The 19,263-nt window shown below is 33.2% G+C and overlaps 2 protein-coding genes across 7 annotated transcripts in view; both read left to right on the top strand.

Moving 5' to 3' along the window:
• stai (stathmin) overlaps nucleotides 1–6,477 on the top strand; it is a 32,703-nt gene extending 26,226 nt beyond the window's left edge. For 2 of the 6 annotated variants that reach the window (XM_077444863.1, XM_077444862.1), the window contains exons 3-8: nucleotides 2,660–2,832; nucleotides 2,916–3,130; nucleotides 3,217–3,334; nucleotides 3,698–3,838; nucleotides 4,385–4,540; nucleotides 4,999–6,477. In XM_077444863.1, the coding sequence (XP_077300989.1) occupies nucleotides 2,660–2,832; nucleotides 2,916–3,130; nucleotides 3,217–3,334; nucleotides 3,698–3,838; nucleotides 4,385–4,540; nucleotides 4,999–5,085 (890 nt within the window). In that variant the 3' untranslated portion in view covers nucleotides 5,086–6,477. The remainder of the gene's footprint in view (nucleotides 1–2,659; nucleotides 2,833–2,915; nucleotides 3,131–3,216; nucleotides 3,335–3,697; nucleotides 3,839–4,384; nucleotides 4,541–4,998) is intronic. The other 4 variants (XM_077444867.1, XM_077444864.1, XM_077444865.1 and 1 more) reach the window with 3 other exon arrangements.
• Nucleotides 6,478–11,371: 4,894 nt separating this feature from the next.
• Nucleotides 11,372–19,263, top strand: part of NFAT (nuclear factor of activated T cells 3) — a 54,583-nt gene continuing 46,691 nt past the window's right edge. The window contains exon 1 of the mRNA XM_077444927.1: nucleotides 11,372–11,639. Within this exon, the coding sequence (XP_077301053.1) occupies nucleotides 11,402–11,639 (238 nt within the window). The 5' untranslated portion in view covers nucleotides 11,372–11,401. The remainder of the gene's footprint in view (nucleotides 11,640–19,263) is intronic.

Here is a 19,263-nt window from a genome sequence, read left to right as displayed (position 1 = left end):
CATGCCAATTCCACAATGCGAATAGCCTCTTCGAGACATGCCCGCATCACTTCGGTGAAGGTCGAATGTGGATTTCCCCCCCTTAGATTTTTTTTCGTTTTGTATGGCTGTTGCATTTTTGGTGCATTTGTGTCGCTATCGATTTGTAGTTAGTCCTATAGCAGACTACAAAAACTACATTTATATATGATTTTTTTTTTAAAGAACTACGCCTATTTGTGATCGCTAGAAATAGTGGTGTGTAGTAGTTAGCCTGGTGACTTATTTTATTTTATTTTCAAATAGATATATACCATATAGGCCTAACGGGTAGACCCCATTGCGCTTTCCTAAACAATTAATTACAAACATTGCAGCATTTTTATTACATAAATTGCTGTATTTCGAGAGGCCGAAAAATTATTACGACATTAACAATCAATTTATAATCGCTAGAAATAGAGCAAAAATGGCGGTGTGTAGTAGTTAGCCTGGTGACTTATTTTATTCTTATTTTTATTTTATTTTTAAATATATACCAGAAAGGTCTAACAGGTCGACCAAAATCTGCCTTCCTAGCCAATTACAAACATTACAGCATTTTTTATCGGTGTATTTCGAGATGCTCAAGAACACGAAATTAGCTATTAATTAATTAATTAATCCATAGAGACATCTGTGGATTAAGACTTGTACATACATTTTTACATATTGTACATAAATCAAATTCAGATATTTGTGACAGCGGGTAGGATGATTTTTGCCAATTTGATGGAGGAACCATTTCAACAATGAAATCAGATATGTTTTCGCAAACTCTGATAGGAATCGATCGGCTTGGAGTCACAAATATCCAAGTCTGACCAGTGGTATTAAAGATTAGCACGGGATCGAACCTGGTAACCTGTCGGTGCTAAACATAAACATTCGAGGGTGCTAACCCTTTTTTGTGGGATTCTATTGCGTGAGTTTTTCTTGAGCGCCTTTAAAAATTAGGATTTCTCAAAACTGCGCCGCTATTCAGAGCAATTCTGTGCATTCTGCCGGGAAACATGCAAAAAATGTTTAGTATTTAACGAAATTGTTATTATTTCTAATAATGTTCATTGAGCATTAGTAACGACGATAAAATAAAATAAATTAATCTTAGATGTACATAGGAACTATGTATTTTGTACAACCAAACCACATACGACACGCTAGATCTGTTCCGCAAAAAAAAAAACGGAAACAAAGGAAAAATGGAAATTGTAAGAAAACGTGATACAAGATAATGCCTTCTTACGTTTTCGCTTATTTTTATTTTATTTTATTACTAGTGAACCCGTTTTTTTTACAAGTACCTACTAACAATTCCAAACATTTTTCAAATCCAATTTTTTTTAAGGATTCTATGGACAAATTTATATACAGGAAAATTTTACGAGAAATACACACATTTTAGTGTAAGTGGGTGGGTCGCATATTTATAAAAATCAACAAATCCGAGATGTGAGAGACGGGAATAGGTTGCCAATTTGATGGAACCGTTTCAACGTCTCACTGATGCGTAGTGTTGTAAGTCGAGAATATTCTCGGAGAACGAGAATATTGCGAGAACATTCTCCAAAAGATTATTCGCCGAGAATTTTATTTTTTCTTGGTTATAAAATATCTCTAGATAGTTTATTAGCTTTTCAGATGATCCTAGGATATTTTAAGGACCTAATAAGAGTAATAGGACTTTCTATAATTCTGACGACAATGAATGGGTCACTTCGTCATTTTAACATACGCGCACTACCACCGTGAACGTTTTCAAAGCAGCCAGCACCTATTTATTTAAGAGTCAGGTTAGTTTATGTTAAGTTAGGGTTGGCCCTATTCATTTAAAATTAGGTTGTTAGGGTCGGTATTTTCTTCGCTGCTGACGATATTTTGATAGAAATGCTTCGACAACATTAGGGGGCGGCAGAAAAAAAAAAACTATAATAAACAGGTCGTTGTCACGATACAAATAAAAAAAATAGTCGACTATGATTCAAAGGTAGATCGCATGCTAAGGTAGACCGCATACTAAAGTAGCACCTATGCAAACTGTCCTATTTAGTCACATTTTAGTTTTTATTTGTTTGTCTCCATGTAAAATTTATGTAATTTGTAAAAATCTATAATTGGGCTCAGATGTTATATTTATTTTTATGCATTTCTACATCTGTTGTATGTTGATTTTTCAATAAATAAAGCATACTGTTAATATGCACATTTCTTTTCCTGCTAGGTGTACATAGAAAAACTATAAAAATCTTAAATCCAATAAATTACATATGTATATACAGTTGAATAGTTGAAAAACTGTATCATATCAAACGAAAACGATTTACAGTAAATTCGAGTTTTTATGTGAAATCGGAGACATTGTATTTTCACACAATGACAGCGTTTTCATCTCGGGGATTACGCCTGATAGAAATCCCCTCCCACTTGTTGCGTATCCGAGCGACATAGTGACAAGTACAGATGGGGGGGGGGGGTTTGTCAGCCTTTCGTGTTCATTAGAGCGTATATTTCTTTAGTTATGTATGTGTATGAATGTATTATATAAGCTTTAATGTTTGCGAAGCAAAACTGTTGTGTTGTTATTAAAATTTAAAGTATGCACATAAATGAGTTTTTATTGACTTGTTATTTTAAATGATAGCAACCGAAATTCGATGCCAAGAGATGTCAAAGGGCGGTTTGGCATACGAAGTAATCCTCGCCGAACCAATCGGTACACCCGTTGTACCGAAAAGGCCGCTATCGCCCGGCACCAAAACTCCATCTGCGGAAGAAATCGAAGAGAAACTGAAGGCAGCCGAAGAAAGGAGATTGGTGAAATATTTTTATTTTGTTATTTTAAACGAGTTTTAAAATGAGCGAAATTTAATTGCCTTTTTTTTTTCAATAAAATCCAGTCTTTGGAAGCTTCGAAAATGACCGCCCTAGCAGCTAAAATGGCAAAGATAGAGGAAGCGTCTCGCAAAAGAGATGAACTAACTAGTACTTTCATTACATCAACCAAAGAAGCGCTGGACGCTAAAATGGAAATTCACGTCGGTAAACGGGAAGCTTACATTAGCGACCTGCGTGCTAAGGTTAAGGATCATTTGGTAGGAGTTGAAAAAACTAGGTATCTTTTTAAATATATATATATATTATCATTGAAATATTATATAATTTCATTATTTTATTCATGATCATTGTTGTTTATTTTAGGTTGACTATTGAGCAACAAACTGGCGAAGTTTGGAAAGCAATTGAAGGCAAAATGAATACGGCGGCCGCTCAAAGAGATGAAAATATGAAAAAAATGTTAGATAGGCTCAAGGAACATGTTAGTATTTCGTTGTTATTATTATACATTGTAAATTTGTTTCCATGTCTCACAAACCTAGAATTTTTGCGTGATGCTGTCTTTTCAAAATTATCCTAATTCGTTGTGTTCTGTTAGATAAAAATTGTGTCGAAGTTTAATTTTCGCACTTTTTTTTGCTTTTCATCAACATTGGTTATATTTTTTGTGTTTATAAAAATTTCGTTGGCTCTATAGGCGTCCTCATAGTTTATATTTGATTTCATAATTCAGATATCATGATTGAATCATTGAATGTTAGATTTCGACTTCACTGAATTTCACTTTGTTAATTTATTGTTCTTGTCGCACTTTATTGATTCACACTGTTGAAATATACAAAAGGAGGAGCAAGTCCAAAAAGTACGCACAAGCAATGCTGAAAAATTCCATCATCTTGAATTGGCTATTCAAGAAAAACTCGATATGGCCTCTACACGTCGTGCTCAATTGGAATTGGAACAAAAAGAAAAATTACGCAATTATGTGAGTATTTTGTTACGCGAAAAACGGCAAATTTCGTAAAAGCTTGTTGTAAAACGTAATTTTATTGTTTAGCTGTAAATGTTTGTTAAAAAATTAATATAAATTTGGATGTGCTTTATTTTTTTTGTGAATCAATTAACCAAATGCTCATGCAATGCCATTAAATAATTGTTTTATTTTATAATAATTTTATTTATCTTATTTTATTAATACAGTCCTTTAATAATTTATGCATGATAAAAACCTATATTTTTATTCTTTATAAAATTAATTTTCATACTTTTTTTTAAAAACGGTTGCATAATTTGCCTTTGCTTCACAATATAATATAATATAAATACAATTATTTTTTGACTGTTGCATTAGAAATCGAAAAAAATTTGGCATATGTATATTCATATAACAAAGTTCCAAATATCACATCCATGTGTTTGTATCCCTTTTTTTCATGTTCATTTATAATGCATGCACTATATATTTTTCCATTTAAATGTCCATGCATACATTTTGGTTTTCATTTGTTGTGTTTTCATCCACCTTCATTAGAATCAAGTTAAAACAGCAGAAGTTAGAAATTTGGCTGCACAGTTGATCACAAATAAAAATACAGAATTGTCCAAAGAAATGGAAAATAAATTGACAGTTGCCGAACTGAACCGTGAAAAAGAAATCCAAAAAAAGATTGAGAATGTTAAAAAACAAGTAATGTATATTTAAATATTTTATTATGTTCTAATAGAGTATTTTCATATATTCTTCATCATGCATGGTATCTTAAAAATACATTTATCAATGTCTGTAGTTAATTTTGATCATATTTATAATTGTAATTGATTTTCATTTAATTACTAACTACATTATAGTTATTTGTTTGTAATAAATTTATTTAAATAATTTGTTCTTTTTATAATGCTGACAAATTATATTATGATTAATTTTTTTAAATATCACTTCTCGATGTTAATAAAGATCAGTTAATATTATTATAATATAAGAACTTTGACAAAATTCGAAATATCATGTAACTTGATTCCGTATAAAATTATAATACAATGTCCGTATTGTAAAATAATTTAAATTTTAGTTTTATTATACATAGTTTGGTGTAGCATTTTTTTTGTATTTAGTTTTGGTAGCTTATTTAAATGATTATGTTGCAGGAGCGTCGCGCTGAGATGGTGAGGCAAAACAAAGCAGCTTTAGCTGAACAAAATGGAGACGAAGCTGTGACTGCCTCATCTGGTTAAATTTCCACAACCTTTGCCTTACTTACAGGCACTAGATGCTGTCAGGCTTCATATTTACTCTTAAAATGTCTCTGCCCTTGTTTGATACCAAAGCTGTTAATGATTGCATTCATTTATTGCAGCATTATGAGATTGAATTTAAAAAAAAATCACTTTTATTCATTACAAAATAAATAATAATAAAAAAAAACACGGCGGAAGTGGAAGCCGCCATTCAACAATCACTAAGATACTCTAAAACGAATATAATTTACTCCTAATAATTTTTATAACCTTAAAAATACATTGTACAATTTTAATTTTATCAATAATACTAGTCTAATATTGTAATATTGCAATTATTCTGTTTTTGTATGATTTCCCGAGAGGAACAATTGACTTCTTGATAGATGAAAGTGTGTTATCATTTCCCCATCGTTCAGAAGTGTGACGTTTCACTTATTTTTTGTATCGCCTGAAAGATGTGTTGTTTTAGTGGCAGCAGTATAAGCTAATGTACTAGTTGTTAAATAATTGCGATTGCTTTGTGTGCAGATACATGTTCTGCATGGGATATTATTAATATTGCTAAATTGATATTTTATTATTGAACCATAACCATATGCAATATGATGGAGAAATGTTATTGTTAATGTGGTTATTATAAATTTTTTCATGATTGATATTAAGTATGAAAATGCCTTCTTATGAATGAGAATTTTAAAATATAGGCAAAAATAAGATAAATTTCATTTAAAATTCGCCGAAAAAGTATTGAAATAAATGTTAATTGGTAAGAGTTAGGTACTCTTTTATTTATGTAAGAATTTTAAGATTTGTATCAAAAAGAATGTGATGGACTTTGATAAAAGTGAATTCTAAAGTTATTTGTCCTATTATTTCTAGAGGCGATGCCACGCACAAACACAAATCTACTCGTGTGAAGCTCCTTCATATCTGAATTGTGCTCTACTGGAATTACTAATCTAGTTTGTAATATAATTATCATATTATTCTATTGTCATTTTTCGCACCCAAATCGTGCCATTTCATTCTAAGTTTTAGATTAAATTTCAACTGTATAATCATGACACACAAGTGATAAAAATTGGCTTTATGGTAATTGAGTTAGCTAAAAAATATCAATGGGATGGTGCAGCGTAACAAATTAGGTTAAGTAATATGTATATTTTTAGCTTGTTCACTTAAATACAAATCCTCATTCGACCAATTTGCCTTCGATATTATTGTGTAGCATTTTAGTATAGTCACTGTTGTAATGGATATGTATAGCGTTACAGTGAGTAGCTTTTCTGAAAATTTCTATTTTTGCATATTTTAGTCATCGCTGTTCTCAATATATTATATTATATACATATACATATATATATATATTTGTGTTCCTTTAATTTTATCATTATTTTTATACATGTGCTTGAGTTCATCAATTAATTGGACTTGTTTAGTCCTGAGTGCAGCGATAATATGTAGATTGATGGTTATTCAAAATAAAATAATTCGTAAAAAATCTGTCTGTAAAGAAATCAAACCGGGAATGTATCATGCATTTTTTGATATCTTCTCAATTTTATTTCTTTTATTTCATTGTTTCTACCTTCTCCTCTATCACCTATATCAATATGTGTATTAAAATACATGCTATAATTTATGTATAATAAATTAAGTCTTACAAATGCCGTAATATGTACAAATATGGATATATTAATTAATAACGATTTAATGGGAAACAGATTATTCTGTATTAGGGGTTCCAAAAAACTGCCCGAAAGAAAAAGCCGGTTTTCGGTTTCTTTACAAATAAAAATCCGGTTGACCGGCTTTCACCGGTTTCAGAAGTTTTTTTGAAGTTTTAAATTTTTATATCGAAAAAAAAATTGTAAATATATTATGCAAAAAATATAATTGTATATTATGCAAAAAAATAATTGCTTATAAATTAAATTGAGTTATAAACATTATGAACTTTCATAAGATCATTATTACATATATATTATTATAACAAATATCACAGCCGTAAAATGGCAGATCCTGAATACCCACAAATAATTAAATGATTTAAATAAGCTACTATCAAGAAGAAGAAACCCGCAAAAACTACAAATTATGGAAAACACAATTTAAAAAGACCTTGATGAACTTCGTCCTACTACATATATCTCAAAGCCACCGCTAAGTGCCGTACCAATTTTTTTTTTATTGTTCAAAGAAATATACGCCTATTCCATAAAAAAGTTAAGATCCAATACATATTTTTTATCTTTCATGGAAATTTTAAATTCATAATTCTTAGTTTTGAGGAAGAAAAACATTGATTAAAGGAAACCTTAAAAAAAGCCGGTTGATCGAGCCCAAAAAGCCAGTTTTCGGTTTTTTCAAAGATAGTGAAAAAGCCGTTTTTCGGTTTCGGTTTAAGCCAGCTTAAACCGAAATACGGCTATTCAAAAAATTCTTCAATTGATAAATAAGTTAAGTCTATGTAGATCCTTATAATACATGTTCCATCAAATCTATTGAATTAGCTGGGAAATCAGTTTTCCCGTAAAATTTACTGGACTAAAATTCCAACTGGAAAGAAAAATCTTTTTCTCATAAGATTTTTTTTTATCTTATACATAAGTATAGTTAGAATGCTAGATTTTGTAATTATTGATTTATGATTCATAGTTGATATACTGGAAAGAATTCGAAAATGGAAAGTTGAAAATGAAATAGGATCAAAAAATGTAAGAAATGGGGTTTGGAATACCATTTTTCCAATACACACTTTTTATGCTCTGAAAACGAAAATTTTAATCGCTAGTCGGAAGCTTTATTTTTTTACAATTTAAATGGGCTTCCGAAAAACTATTTTATATTTTTGCATTTTAAAGTTTTGTTTATAAACCATCAGGATAGACTATGAAAAATTACTCTTATCTATTCTATGATCGTAAAACCATGTATGTTAGTATGTACATATATATTCCTTATCCGATTTGACTGTTCGCACATCACACCATATAAGCATGTGAAAGATCTGAAAAATCAACTACGCAGACATTGTAAATCCCCCGAACAGATAAACATAATATATATGTATGTAAAGGTAGATAGATGCATAATAGGGCGGAGCGAAAAAAGCAAATTTTAGATTTCCAGAAAGGAATAAGTGGAAAACTTACGCCATATCAAAGGAACGTTAAATAAAAATTAAACACGTCAGAATATGATATTTTGGACTTCTTGTAATTCATAAAATTCGTATATTTCGTATTTAAAATAAAAATAGATAACTTATGAAATTCTCAATAGCTCAATTAAATAAAAATAGCAACGAGAATATGAAAAATACAATCGTTAAAATCAACCGATTCCGGCTCCTTTTTATTATTTTCTTTTTACGCCTTGTGTTAACTAGTCTTCAGGTTTATTGAAGTAAATCCAGTGATAAATTTAAATTTTATAATTTATTTTAAAACGGTTCGGTGATTATTGGTCACAAAGCGCTCGCCCAAAAGTCACTAAAATCTCTATAACGGAATATCTGGCAGTCGAAAAGTCCATCATACTAACGATAACTATCATACTAACGAGAACTCGAGTGCCAAATATCCCGTATTCGCGATTTTCGTGGCAAAAATTGTCTTTTGGACGATCGTAATGTGACTAATAATCCAATTACCTTAAAAACATCACTAATTTAATTTTCTATATAAATAAAATCCTTGAATTGCACTTATTTTTATGTGTTGTGGCCAAAACCGATTGTATTTATTTTCATTTTTTTTTTATTTAATTGATTTTTTTGTGTATGAAATTCATACACATATGTACACTATTGATGTACTTAATTTTTAGTTTTACCTATTTCATTACCAAAAATGAAATAAATTTGCTCACATGTAAATTTTTAGTGATTTTTTTTTACTTCCTTATATTTTGAAAATCGCTAACATATTTGTTTTATCTTGTCTTAATATATAATTTCGAAAGAGATTTTGTATGTACATAAGTATGTTTATATGTAAGTATCGTTGGTTGGGAACTTCGTAAACAAGTCAAAATTTCTATGACGACGATTTGATTTTTTTTTCGATTCAAATAAATTTAATAAAAAAACAAATTAATATTTACTATTAGATTCACCATGTTTACGCTGTTTATATTAAAAATACTGAGCGAAGCCGGGTAAAACAACTAGTTACTAATAATTTTATACGTTGGCAAGAAAAGTCGATCTTACTAAAATCGTTCAAGTCGCTAAAATTTTGAACCGACTCCACAGCCCTGTAAAATGTCAATTTTTCTGAAAATACGCTTCCGCCTTACAAATGGCACTTGTGAGCGTGGCGCGCTTTGTTTGGGAGTTTCTAAACAAGCTAAGAAGAGGTATGTTTAAAAGGCAACTTTAAATTCACGTTAATCAGTCAAAACTAATCCTTATGATTAGTTTTGATACAAAAATAAAATCTTCGACTTCTTCATTTCCTGATATTTTCATAACCTTACACTCTGAGCTTCCATCTTCTGATATTAAAGAATCAGTACACTCCATAATGTTTTCATTTGGTTTTCTTACATCCGATATCGTTGACGTTCCAATATTATATTTATCTGACAAAAAACGTCATAAGAAACTAGTGTACTATACAGATCAAGTAATACAATACTAGCGACTAGTGTTCTATACAGACCAAGAAATACACCAAATTATATATTAATACAAAATTCGAAATTATGCATGACATATATGGTCAAACATAGCAAAGTGCATTGCAAAAATCGTATACAATGCAATTAACAAATATTTTTACAACAATACGAATTTTTATACAATAATCATCCACAGATACATCTATGGAGAGAAACCCGGCGAACCCTAGAGATATAACATAATAACTCTAAGATTTTGCGATATAAATGGCGAGGGAAAGCCAATTTTGCAGGAAACGTTTCAATGAAAATCAGAAAAATTGGCAAACTCTGATAGGAAACGACCGACCTGGTCACAAACCAAGATCTGGCCAGCAGCAACCAGTGTGACTCGAACTCATAACCACACTGACCATAGCAAGATATGATAACTACAAATCCATGCTGTTGCTATGGATTTCAAAGCAGCAAAGTCGTAAAATTTGTGTTTGCTTTTAACAATCCGGATAATCAAGGTTCTACTGTATATGCATATATGAAAATATTTTCGAGATAGATCGATTGTTTAACTCTTTGAATGCTGACCAACGCCGATCGGCGTTTTACCAACAATCCCATGAGCCTGAAATACACTGATAAGCGGTATTTTTGGAGTATGTAAAAAATAAACAAGAATACTACCCGCTAAGCCTTTCCAGGTAGAATTGAAAAAAAATGCATTGAACATGGGTCGTGTAATCCATGTCAATGTTTATAAAGGCTGGTTTACCCCGGAATTTCTGAATTTATAACCATAGCAGAATTACCCGATGGAAATCCCTAACTGCTGATTATTTTAGATTGTGGCTTGGCATTTAGATTGTGAGCATTACATTTTAACAACAATGAAGAAGATGGAACTAGTTTTGGAAAAATACATTTATCAATAGACTTCTTTTGTTTATTTTATATTTTTGAAAGATATGTATACTAGAGGGTCTAAACACACCGTTACGAAACTCGAAATCCTCGGCGGTAGTAATCTAGGGTTTGTTTGGATTAGCTACAATTTTTGGGTCTACGTGACGAGCCGGAATGTGAAATTACCGAAAACGCAAATATCGAAAATCCAAATATCTTAAGTCGAAAGATCAAAAAAAAAAGGATACAACAGGAACAAGAGGAACAGGCTTTTCCTCCCGTATTCTGCGCGCGCACATTAATACGGGAGGAAAAGCCTGTTCCTCTTGTTCCTGTTGTATCCTGCTCGCGTAAATTAAGTGAGTATGTACCGTTTACCATGCACCCTTTTTTTTATCTTTGCCTTCCGATATTTGCGTTTTCGGTAATTTCACATCCCGGCTCGTCTCGGAGACCGACAATTTTTATACCTGCTTTCTATTGGATTTCTAAATAATTCTAGTAGGAAATGTTGGCGAAATTTTCAGCGTGACGGGCTTTCAACAAAGAAGACGTCAGGACTCAAAGGGTTAGAGTTATTATTCAACCCTTGATACAACGTTTTCCATTAGGACTAGGTCCACCGTGGGAAATCCAAAATAAGCATTTTTTGCTCCTGTCTACTGCACAACAAGAGATGTAAAATAAAAAGAGATGTTTTTTGTTCGGTTTGTTTACACGCAGCGTAGGCAATGGTAATGGTAATGGTAATGGTAGTCCGTGCGATAGAGATAGAGGAGGCGGAATGCGGTTGGACAGCCCTGCGGCGCAACAAGCGGCGCGTGACGTCACACGGGTCTCGACCAATCGCATCATTCGAGCGGCGGACGCCGATGGTCGCGTTCGTACTCGCTCGTTCGGGCCCCCGAGCGCCCCCCGTGCCTCGGCCTGCGCCCCCCGCCAGCCGACCATGAAGATCGAAGGAGCCCCGACCCCCGCCCCCGCCCCCACCCCCTCCAAGGCCCACCCGGCCAGGAGCAACGGTCAGTATATCAATCAATCAATACCAATCCAATGCCGAATACGACATGACAGATACCGACTCGTTGTTGATGTATGCGTGCTGTTGTTGACATTCCGACGCGTACGTTCCTACCTTTCGATTATCATGTGTTATGTGTTTAGTGTTTGGTGTTTACAACCGGTGAGCGGGTATCGCGAACGCGACTCGCTGTCAAAACTCGCTCGTGAACGCATCGCGCGTTCCTAAACGCGACCAATGTATTTGTTTACGTATATTTTATTTTGAAAAATGTTCTTTTTTTTTAAACAAAAGAAGCCGCATTTTTAAAATGGCCGCTCTTCAATACTGTTTTGTTTTTTTTGTTTTCATTTTGATAATTATACAAATAAATTGTTTTAAACAGCATACGATAAAATCATTCATATTTTACCAGGGCTTTTGAGTCGTTACAAAAACGAAACTTCAATTATAAAATTTTAATTTTATAATTGAATTCCATTTTTTACATGATTTTTTTTATATACACCAAGAAGGCTTAACAGATAACTCCAATGCGTTAATGTACATTTGATACAAGTACTATTCGTATTGTTGCGTAGGGGTGGGTGGAGGATCCAAGTAAAAGGCCAACAGTCGTTTCACAGCATTTATTGATGATTAAGGAGATACACGCAGTGTCACTGCTAAGTCCAGAATGACCTGAGATCGCTTACGTACCGCCTTATAAGGGGTAGATCTCTCAGGACGTCTAATCTGTTTACCTACTGTATAGTCACGTATTCGGATATGTATTCCCACGGTATGAGAAGTGCAATCATTGTTTCATGCACTTAGCTTGTCGCTAATCCTTAAACCCCACTTATACCAGTCGCACGATATGCATTTAGTTAATCCGTTAACAGATATCCGTTACAGATAATCTTTGAACGGTCACACAGTCTCTGGGATTCTATTCGCTTAATCCGCGGCGTACGTTACAGTATTATACAAAGTAAATACATATCAATTAACACCCACAGAGACATCTAAGTCAAATTTGTAAAATACGAGCATTTCATACAAGTCAGCGAAATCTAAGATTGATGAAAACTCGAGATTTGCTAGAAAATGAATAAGGTTGCCGAATTGCTCGAACCGTTTCAAAATCAGATAAATTGGCAAACTCTGTTAGGAAATGATCAACCTGGAGTCACAAATCCAAGGTCTGGCCATCAGAAACCAGTGGGATTTGAGCCTGTGACCACTAACCACTAGTCTATTCTGCTCAGAAATATTATTCATTTCATACGATTATTATTTGTATTATGCAAAGTAAATACATATCAATCAGGGTTTCTAATACCGGTACTACCGAAACCGAGATCCCGATATTTTAGCCACTTTTCAGATACCGAAATACTGGTTTTAAATAAACGAAAAATCGGTATTAAAACGAACAAATTTTTATGTAAATATACATAATTGGTTTCAATTATGCACGAAGCTCCCATCAAGATTAAGCGATTCCAGCTGACCATTGATGATCTGGCATTTTTAAAGTCATATTTGAATTCAAATAATCAATAAATCTAAAGTATTTGTAAAAATTGAAATTATATGCTTATGATCTATTTTTCCCCCTTTAAAATCTCTTAAATGTTAATAATTTGTAGGGAGCCTGGAATTCAGTTTGACGTAAAAAAAACTGCTCGACCACTCCTTGGATTATGACAAAAAAAATTTTACTTTGTAGTTTGATATAAAAATATTTTTTATACCAAATTTATTATGAAACTGATGCTAAATTATTCCACAAGTTTTGTGTTTTGATATTTTGAATATCGGTTTTTGTATTTATAATACCGAAATATTGGTATTGACATTTTGTCCGTTATTGCAAACCCTAATATCAATTAACATCCAGAGAGACATTCATGGTCAAATCTACATATAAATTTGCAGTATTTCATACAATTGCGAGAAAATGGGTAAGGTTGGCAATTTTTCGGAACCGTTTCAATGAAAATCAGATAAATTGTCAAACTCTGATGGAGTCACAATCCAATATCTGGTCAGCAGAAATCAATGGGATTTGAACCCGTGACCACTATGTTCATTATGCTAACCACTAGTGGTTAGCATTATATGCTAACCACTAGTCTATTCTGCTGGTTGCATGCAATGTTCTTACATTCTTCCAATCATTTTAAAACTTTGCCATTTTGTGAGGTTTGGCCGCCAATAGAGATTTAAATTGCTTCCGCTATTTCGATGGTGAAATATAATCGTAATAAATACGTTTAAGAATCCAAAAATTTTGGAGACGATGACAGCTAGCCATTTGCCACTAGCCTAAGCCTTATATTTAGGATTTCCGCTCTCGTTTTGCCGGACTTCAATTATTCTTCAAGTGTTTAAGATCATTTCCAAGAACATACATAAATCCAGTTGTAATTTCATTAACCTACTAAGGGGAAATTTAATTTTCGAATATCTCTGGCCAGGGCCGGCCAACTAAGAATATTCGAGGTACCTGAGCCTCGGGCATGAAAGGTTCCCCGAAAAATGAAAAAAAAAGGATTTTATTTACTGTTAAATGTTATAAAAAAAAACAAAAACTAGCATTACCGTTTTAAGTACCTGGGGTCTAAAAACTGAAATCGTCCCGTTTCCTTTTCCTCGCAAAAATGTTTTGCTTTTTATTTAATGGCACATTCCATGACAACTTGAACAAAACATTGTGCTTCTTCTAACGGGAACTTGTCTCCTGAAATATATATAGTTTTTTATATTTCATTGTAGCGTGGATATGTTGATGGGTTTCCGAGATCAGAGTGAAAGACGCAGCGAATTGCGGTAGAGGTAGTGTATTGTTGTTCCTTCGACGTTCCAGCTCCGATTGAATGCACGGAACGGATTCGCCGAACATTTATACACAACTTGTACTCGGCACAAAGAGATGATTGGTCGATGGATTGCGAGACTTTATTGGTTGTTGTATACGGTTAATTCATACGGCGAGGCCTTTTTGGCGCGAACGTGAGAGCAGGTGATCAGTGCTAGTAAACCAGTGGTCGACGAGCACTAATCGCTTAATCTCTACCTTATTAGTATTATTTATTTAGGGCTAAAAATAAATCGCTTCCGGACCCACTTCTGGTGAAGGCCATAAATAATAACCTTTATTTATTTTAATATTTCGTATTTTTATTTATGAATACATACTATGCTAGGCAAAACGGGGATAAATATAAAATCGAATATGTAGGGGTGAAGTATGACAAGGGTAGTTGATATTGTGAATAGATTGAAATAGCAACTTAGCATACTTAGTGCTCGAACCCGAGAGAACGTTAAAGGGTGTAAGAAAGGCCACAAGGGAGATGGGTGGTTAAAATTAGGAAAATATGTATATATGTGGGATGAGATGGAAGAGAGTTGCTTAAAACGGAGACGAATGAAGCGTTTTGAAATGGTCTTCATCCAGCAATGGATGGTTAATGACTGTAGAGCACGTCAATAAAATCACTAAAATCTCGATCACGGAACATCTGGCACCCAAAAACTCCATCAATCAATGACGCGAAATATTGTACTAACGAGAAATCGAGTGACAAATATTAAGTATTCGCGATTTTTGTGGCACCGGTTGTCGTGCGTGCGATTGCAATGTGCGCAATAATCCGTTCACCACATATGCACATATGTGGTTCACCATTTTTCATTTTAAATTATATAATATATTCTACATTCAAATTTCTGTTCAAACACTATACTAAACAAACAATCGGATTTTCTTAGTTTTAGAAGAAAATAAAAGCTTTTAAAAATCAATTCTCTATTCGGTTAAGCAAACTTTAGTACGAGTACGAATATGTAAATAAATCTATTAGCTGTTTACGTAGTAAAAGTATGTTTTTTTTATAAATAAAAAAACTTAAATAATTATAATATTTTTCATATTGTTAATTACACGAATAAGTCATCTTTAAAATTTTGCACGGTTCAAATTAATTGATGTTTACCGAACAACAACCGAATATATTGAGAAAAAAAAGTAATTTTCGACTTTTTATATCTAATTACATTAGTCACTAACGATTGGTCGCTGGAAATATAGTTAATTTAGATCCAAACAAACAATCCAGTAATCATGTCGATGCACGAAGGGCTATTTCGTCCGAATCTATTATCGTTTGTACGAGAGAGCTTTCGTGGCGAACCAAAATTTACTACAGTAATGATCTGTGCCATCAGCCGGACACGGAGTTTCTCAAACTGCCATCGACGATGATGAAAATTGTATGTATACGTCCTAATATGTATGTACATACAAATCTTGACTTTCTACGTTGTGGTGATTATTCTCGACGACGTTTACATAAATTTGTACGTACATACGGTTAGAATGATTTTCGTATTAATTTGCATCTCGAATTGATTTTTTTCTCCGATGATTTGTGTCATTTCTCAACGTGATTACTATTTATGCTCAAACATGCGGAATTAAACGGCTTCGTTAATTTGAATGATACAAACTTGCGCTACGTGTCGAAAACAAGTCGCTTTTAAATCGATTTGTTTTTGACGACGATACGTACCTCTATATGTAGATATGTATGTACGTACGTATGTATGTATGTACGTAGGTACTAAACATACAAATTATCTCGGAAGGCCGAATTTAAAACACGTGTATTCATATTAGATATGTGTAGTATGTACATACATATGTACATATACGCACTAGTTTATGTTGTAAAAAATAAACAATGTAATCAAACAAGTTGTTTTACTAAAATTGATTATTATATTATATTACTAGTGGTTTTACCCGGCATCGATCGGTATTTGTAATATAAACCGCTTAAACATGACTAATCTAATAGTAAACATGAATTTGTTTTTTTATTAAATTTATTTGAATTTGAGAGCCCACAGAAATGAATGGTTTCTTTTAATATAGAAGGGAATCGGAACTGAAATCGGAATTGGAACTGAAACAGGAATCTGGAACTGGAACTGAAAACGGAATCGATATCGACATCTTCATAGAAAATTTGATTTTTTCGATAACATCACGGATTCTACGAACCAAAGCTTACATACAAACATACATGCAAAGTCTCTTTCAAAATTATATATTAGATAAATTTTTGAAATCATATTCAAATAGTGGTGACGGTTTTTGCCTATTTGAAGAGGAACCGTTTCAACGATGAAATCAGATAAATTGGCAAACTCTAATAGGAAACGATCAACTTGGAGTCACAAATATCCAAGTCTAACCAGCAGCACTACAGAAATATTCGAAATATTTTTTTTTCAGTCGAGTCAATTTAGGGATTAAACCTGGTAACCTCTCGGTGGTTAGCATTGACGCAAACACCAAGCTATACTGCTAACTAAAAAGTAGGTAGTTAGTAAATTTTCATTTGAATTGAGTTGCATTTTATTGTAAACTGGCTTCTAGATTTTTCCAATGTGTTCTGAACATTATATTTGACCGACAATTGATTTTTATGTACGAACTACCCAATTAAAGTTGGACGGTTTGATAAAATCAATAGCATCATATCGTAAATAACTGTCGCTACGATCGATAAATCAGTGATATTGTGGCTTTTTATGGGAGCCCCACTAGTTTTTGAAATAATTCTACATACATATCGAACTATTAACTTAAATTTTCTCAATTCGGGGGGATTTCTTAATTTGCCATAACAGGCTTCTTAATGTGAGAGGTCAATTTATCCTACCATATCACATTTTCTTAAAAAAAATTCTATTAATTTTCCTTCTTACTTTTTTCTGTTTTCTTGCGAAACAGACCTAGCGCGTTATAGGAGGGTGGAATATTTTTAGAAGAAGAGTGTTCGTGACAAATATTTTTAGTATTTTTATACTAATTCCAAGAGGTTCTAAGAAATTAAAAAGGCTTAAAACCCTTAAGGATTCTCTACATTTGTATGGGATTCTCTACGTTTTAAAATAGGAAAATTTCTATTTCAATTTTTCCGCTAAAATAACTATTATACACTAGTGTTGTGTCCGTTGATTTCAACGGGTAGCTTTGGAAAGGAATTGATACACGAATTTATATAAAGTTAAATGTTTTATATAAATATAATGTGAGGTAATTTATAGGCACGCGCACGTATTAATAGTAGTGCCCGTTCGAAATGAGTGTGTGTATGTTACTTTGTGGATGTGTGTATGTGTGAACGCCCCCGCGCAGCGCATCTGACGCTGACGTCAGCCGTTACAAGTCAGGTGCTCAATATCAGGAGCACATGTCAGATGCTACACCCCCCCCACTTCCCCGCTTCCCCGCGACTCGACACAATTGAGCGCCACGCCACACCCCATACTTCTCCACGCACTCACATATATAAACATACATACGTACATCCCATCCGTTTTTATTTATTTTTATTATATTTAGAATGTGTGTGGTCAGTTACAGCGATATAAAACAAGGAATGTCGACCTTCTGATTTTGTGCGGGAAAATCAACGTTTTCCACAAGATTTTCTTCTTCAAAAAACGAGCACTGTGTACGTATGCGAATATGTTCCAAAACATTTCGAACCAACTTTAACAAGTCACAATGGTCTTAATATGGGTTCAATTTGGTGCCAGCATCACACTGTAAATATTTGTCTGAGACAAATTGCCAAGAGTCGACGCCCTACCTGGTCGACTGTTATCACACGAAGGCCACTATCAGCTCTGCACCGCTCGCTCGTTGTACCAGACCGGTTAGAACTGTCATACACCCACCTGTGCTGGAGTTGCATGATGGGTCTTCACTCGTGTCAATGCTTGCGGTCTGTATAGCTAACTATGACGAGACAAAAGTATCATACAATAGAATTACTACTAGTTTGTACATACATAGTAGTGGGCGAAGTGCCTCTGCAAGCTCTGACGTATTTAGAGTAGACGCAAAAGGGAAAATCCATTATGAGAGTATTGTTTCGTATTTAAGTTTATGTCGAATGTTGCTGCTTTGTCATGATAAATCTGTTGGAAAGAGTACATAGATTCGTCTGATGTACATAAGGGTAAAATAAATGTTTGATGGTGCAAATCTTTTTTATTGTTCTAGAATGTCTCGATAATTGTGACAGGTGAATTTGAATTTCATCGATCTTCATTGTTTCAGATAGGTCTTGGATTTTACAATTGGCATAGTAAAAGGGACGTTTGTTTTCGCTCAAAAAAAGTCTCTAAATGTACTCAATATATAAAATATGTACTATTATTAATCACTTTAGTGCAGTTCCAAATGTATACGTATTTTTTTCCTATACATTTAAAACCTGTTCTAAAAATAAATAAAAAAAAACTTTGTGTACTTGGATATATAGGCATACATATGTAGATATGACTATGATCCAGATAATTTCTTGTGGGTAAATTTAGTGCTGAAGATTTCAGTCATTGTTTTAATCTCTCGATCGCTCAAAACTGAGCGATCGAGAGATTAAAATCGTGGTCTCATGGAACGTTCAAGATCTGATAAATGACTAGCCTCCATTCCTCCCGGTCTTGGTCCTGGGTGAAGCTGGGACATTGCACACAAAGACGAATTTTTAAAATCATAGGGGAATAAAAACAGTGGAATAAAAACAAAAAGGTGAAGAATCAATATTTTCATT

The sequence above is a fragment of the Arctopsyche grandis genome, chromosome 13, assembly GCF_051622035.1.
Source record: "Arctopsyche grandis isolate Sample6627 chromosome 13, ASM5162203v2, whole genome shotgun sequence".
Taxonomy (NCBI): domain Eukaryota; kingdom Metazoa; phylum Arthropoda; class Insecta; order Trichoptera; family Hydropsychidae; genus Arctopsyche; species Arctopsyche grandis.
Note: the sequence above shows the minus strand (reverse complement) of the source record. Positions and strands in the feature narration are given on the sequence as shown.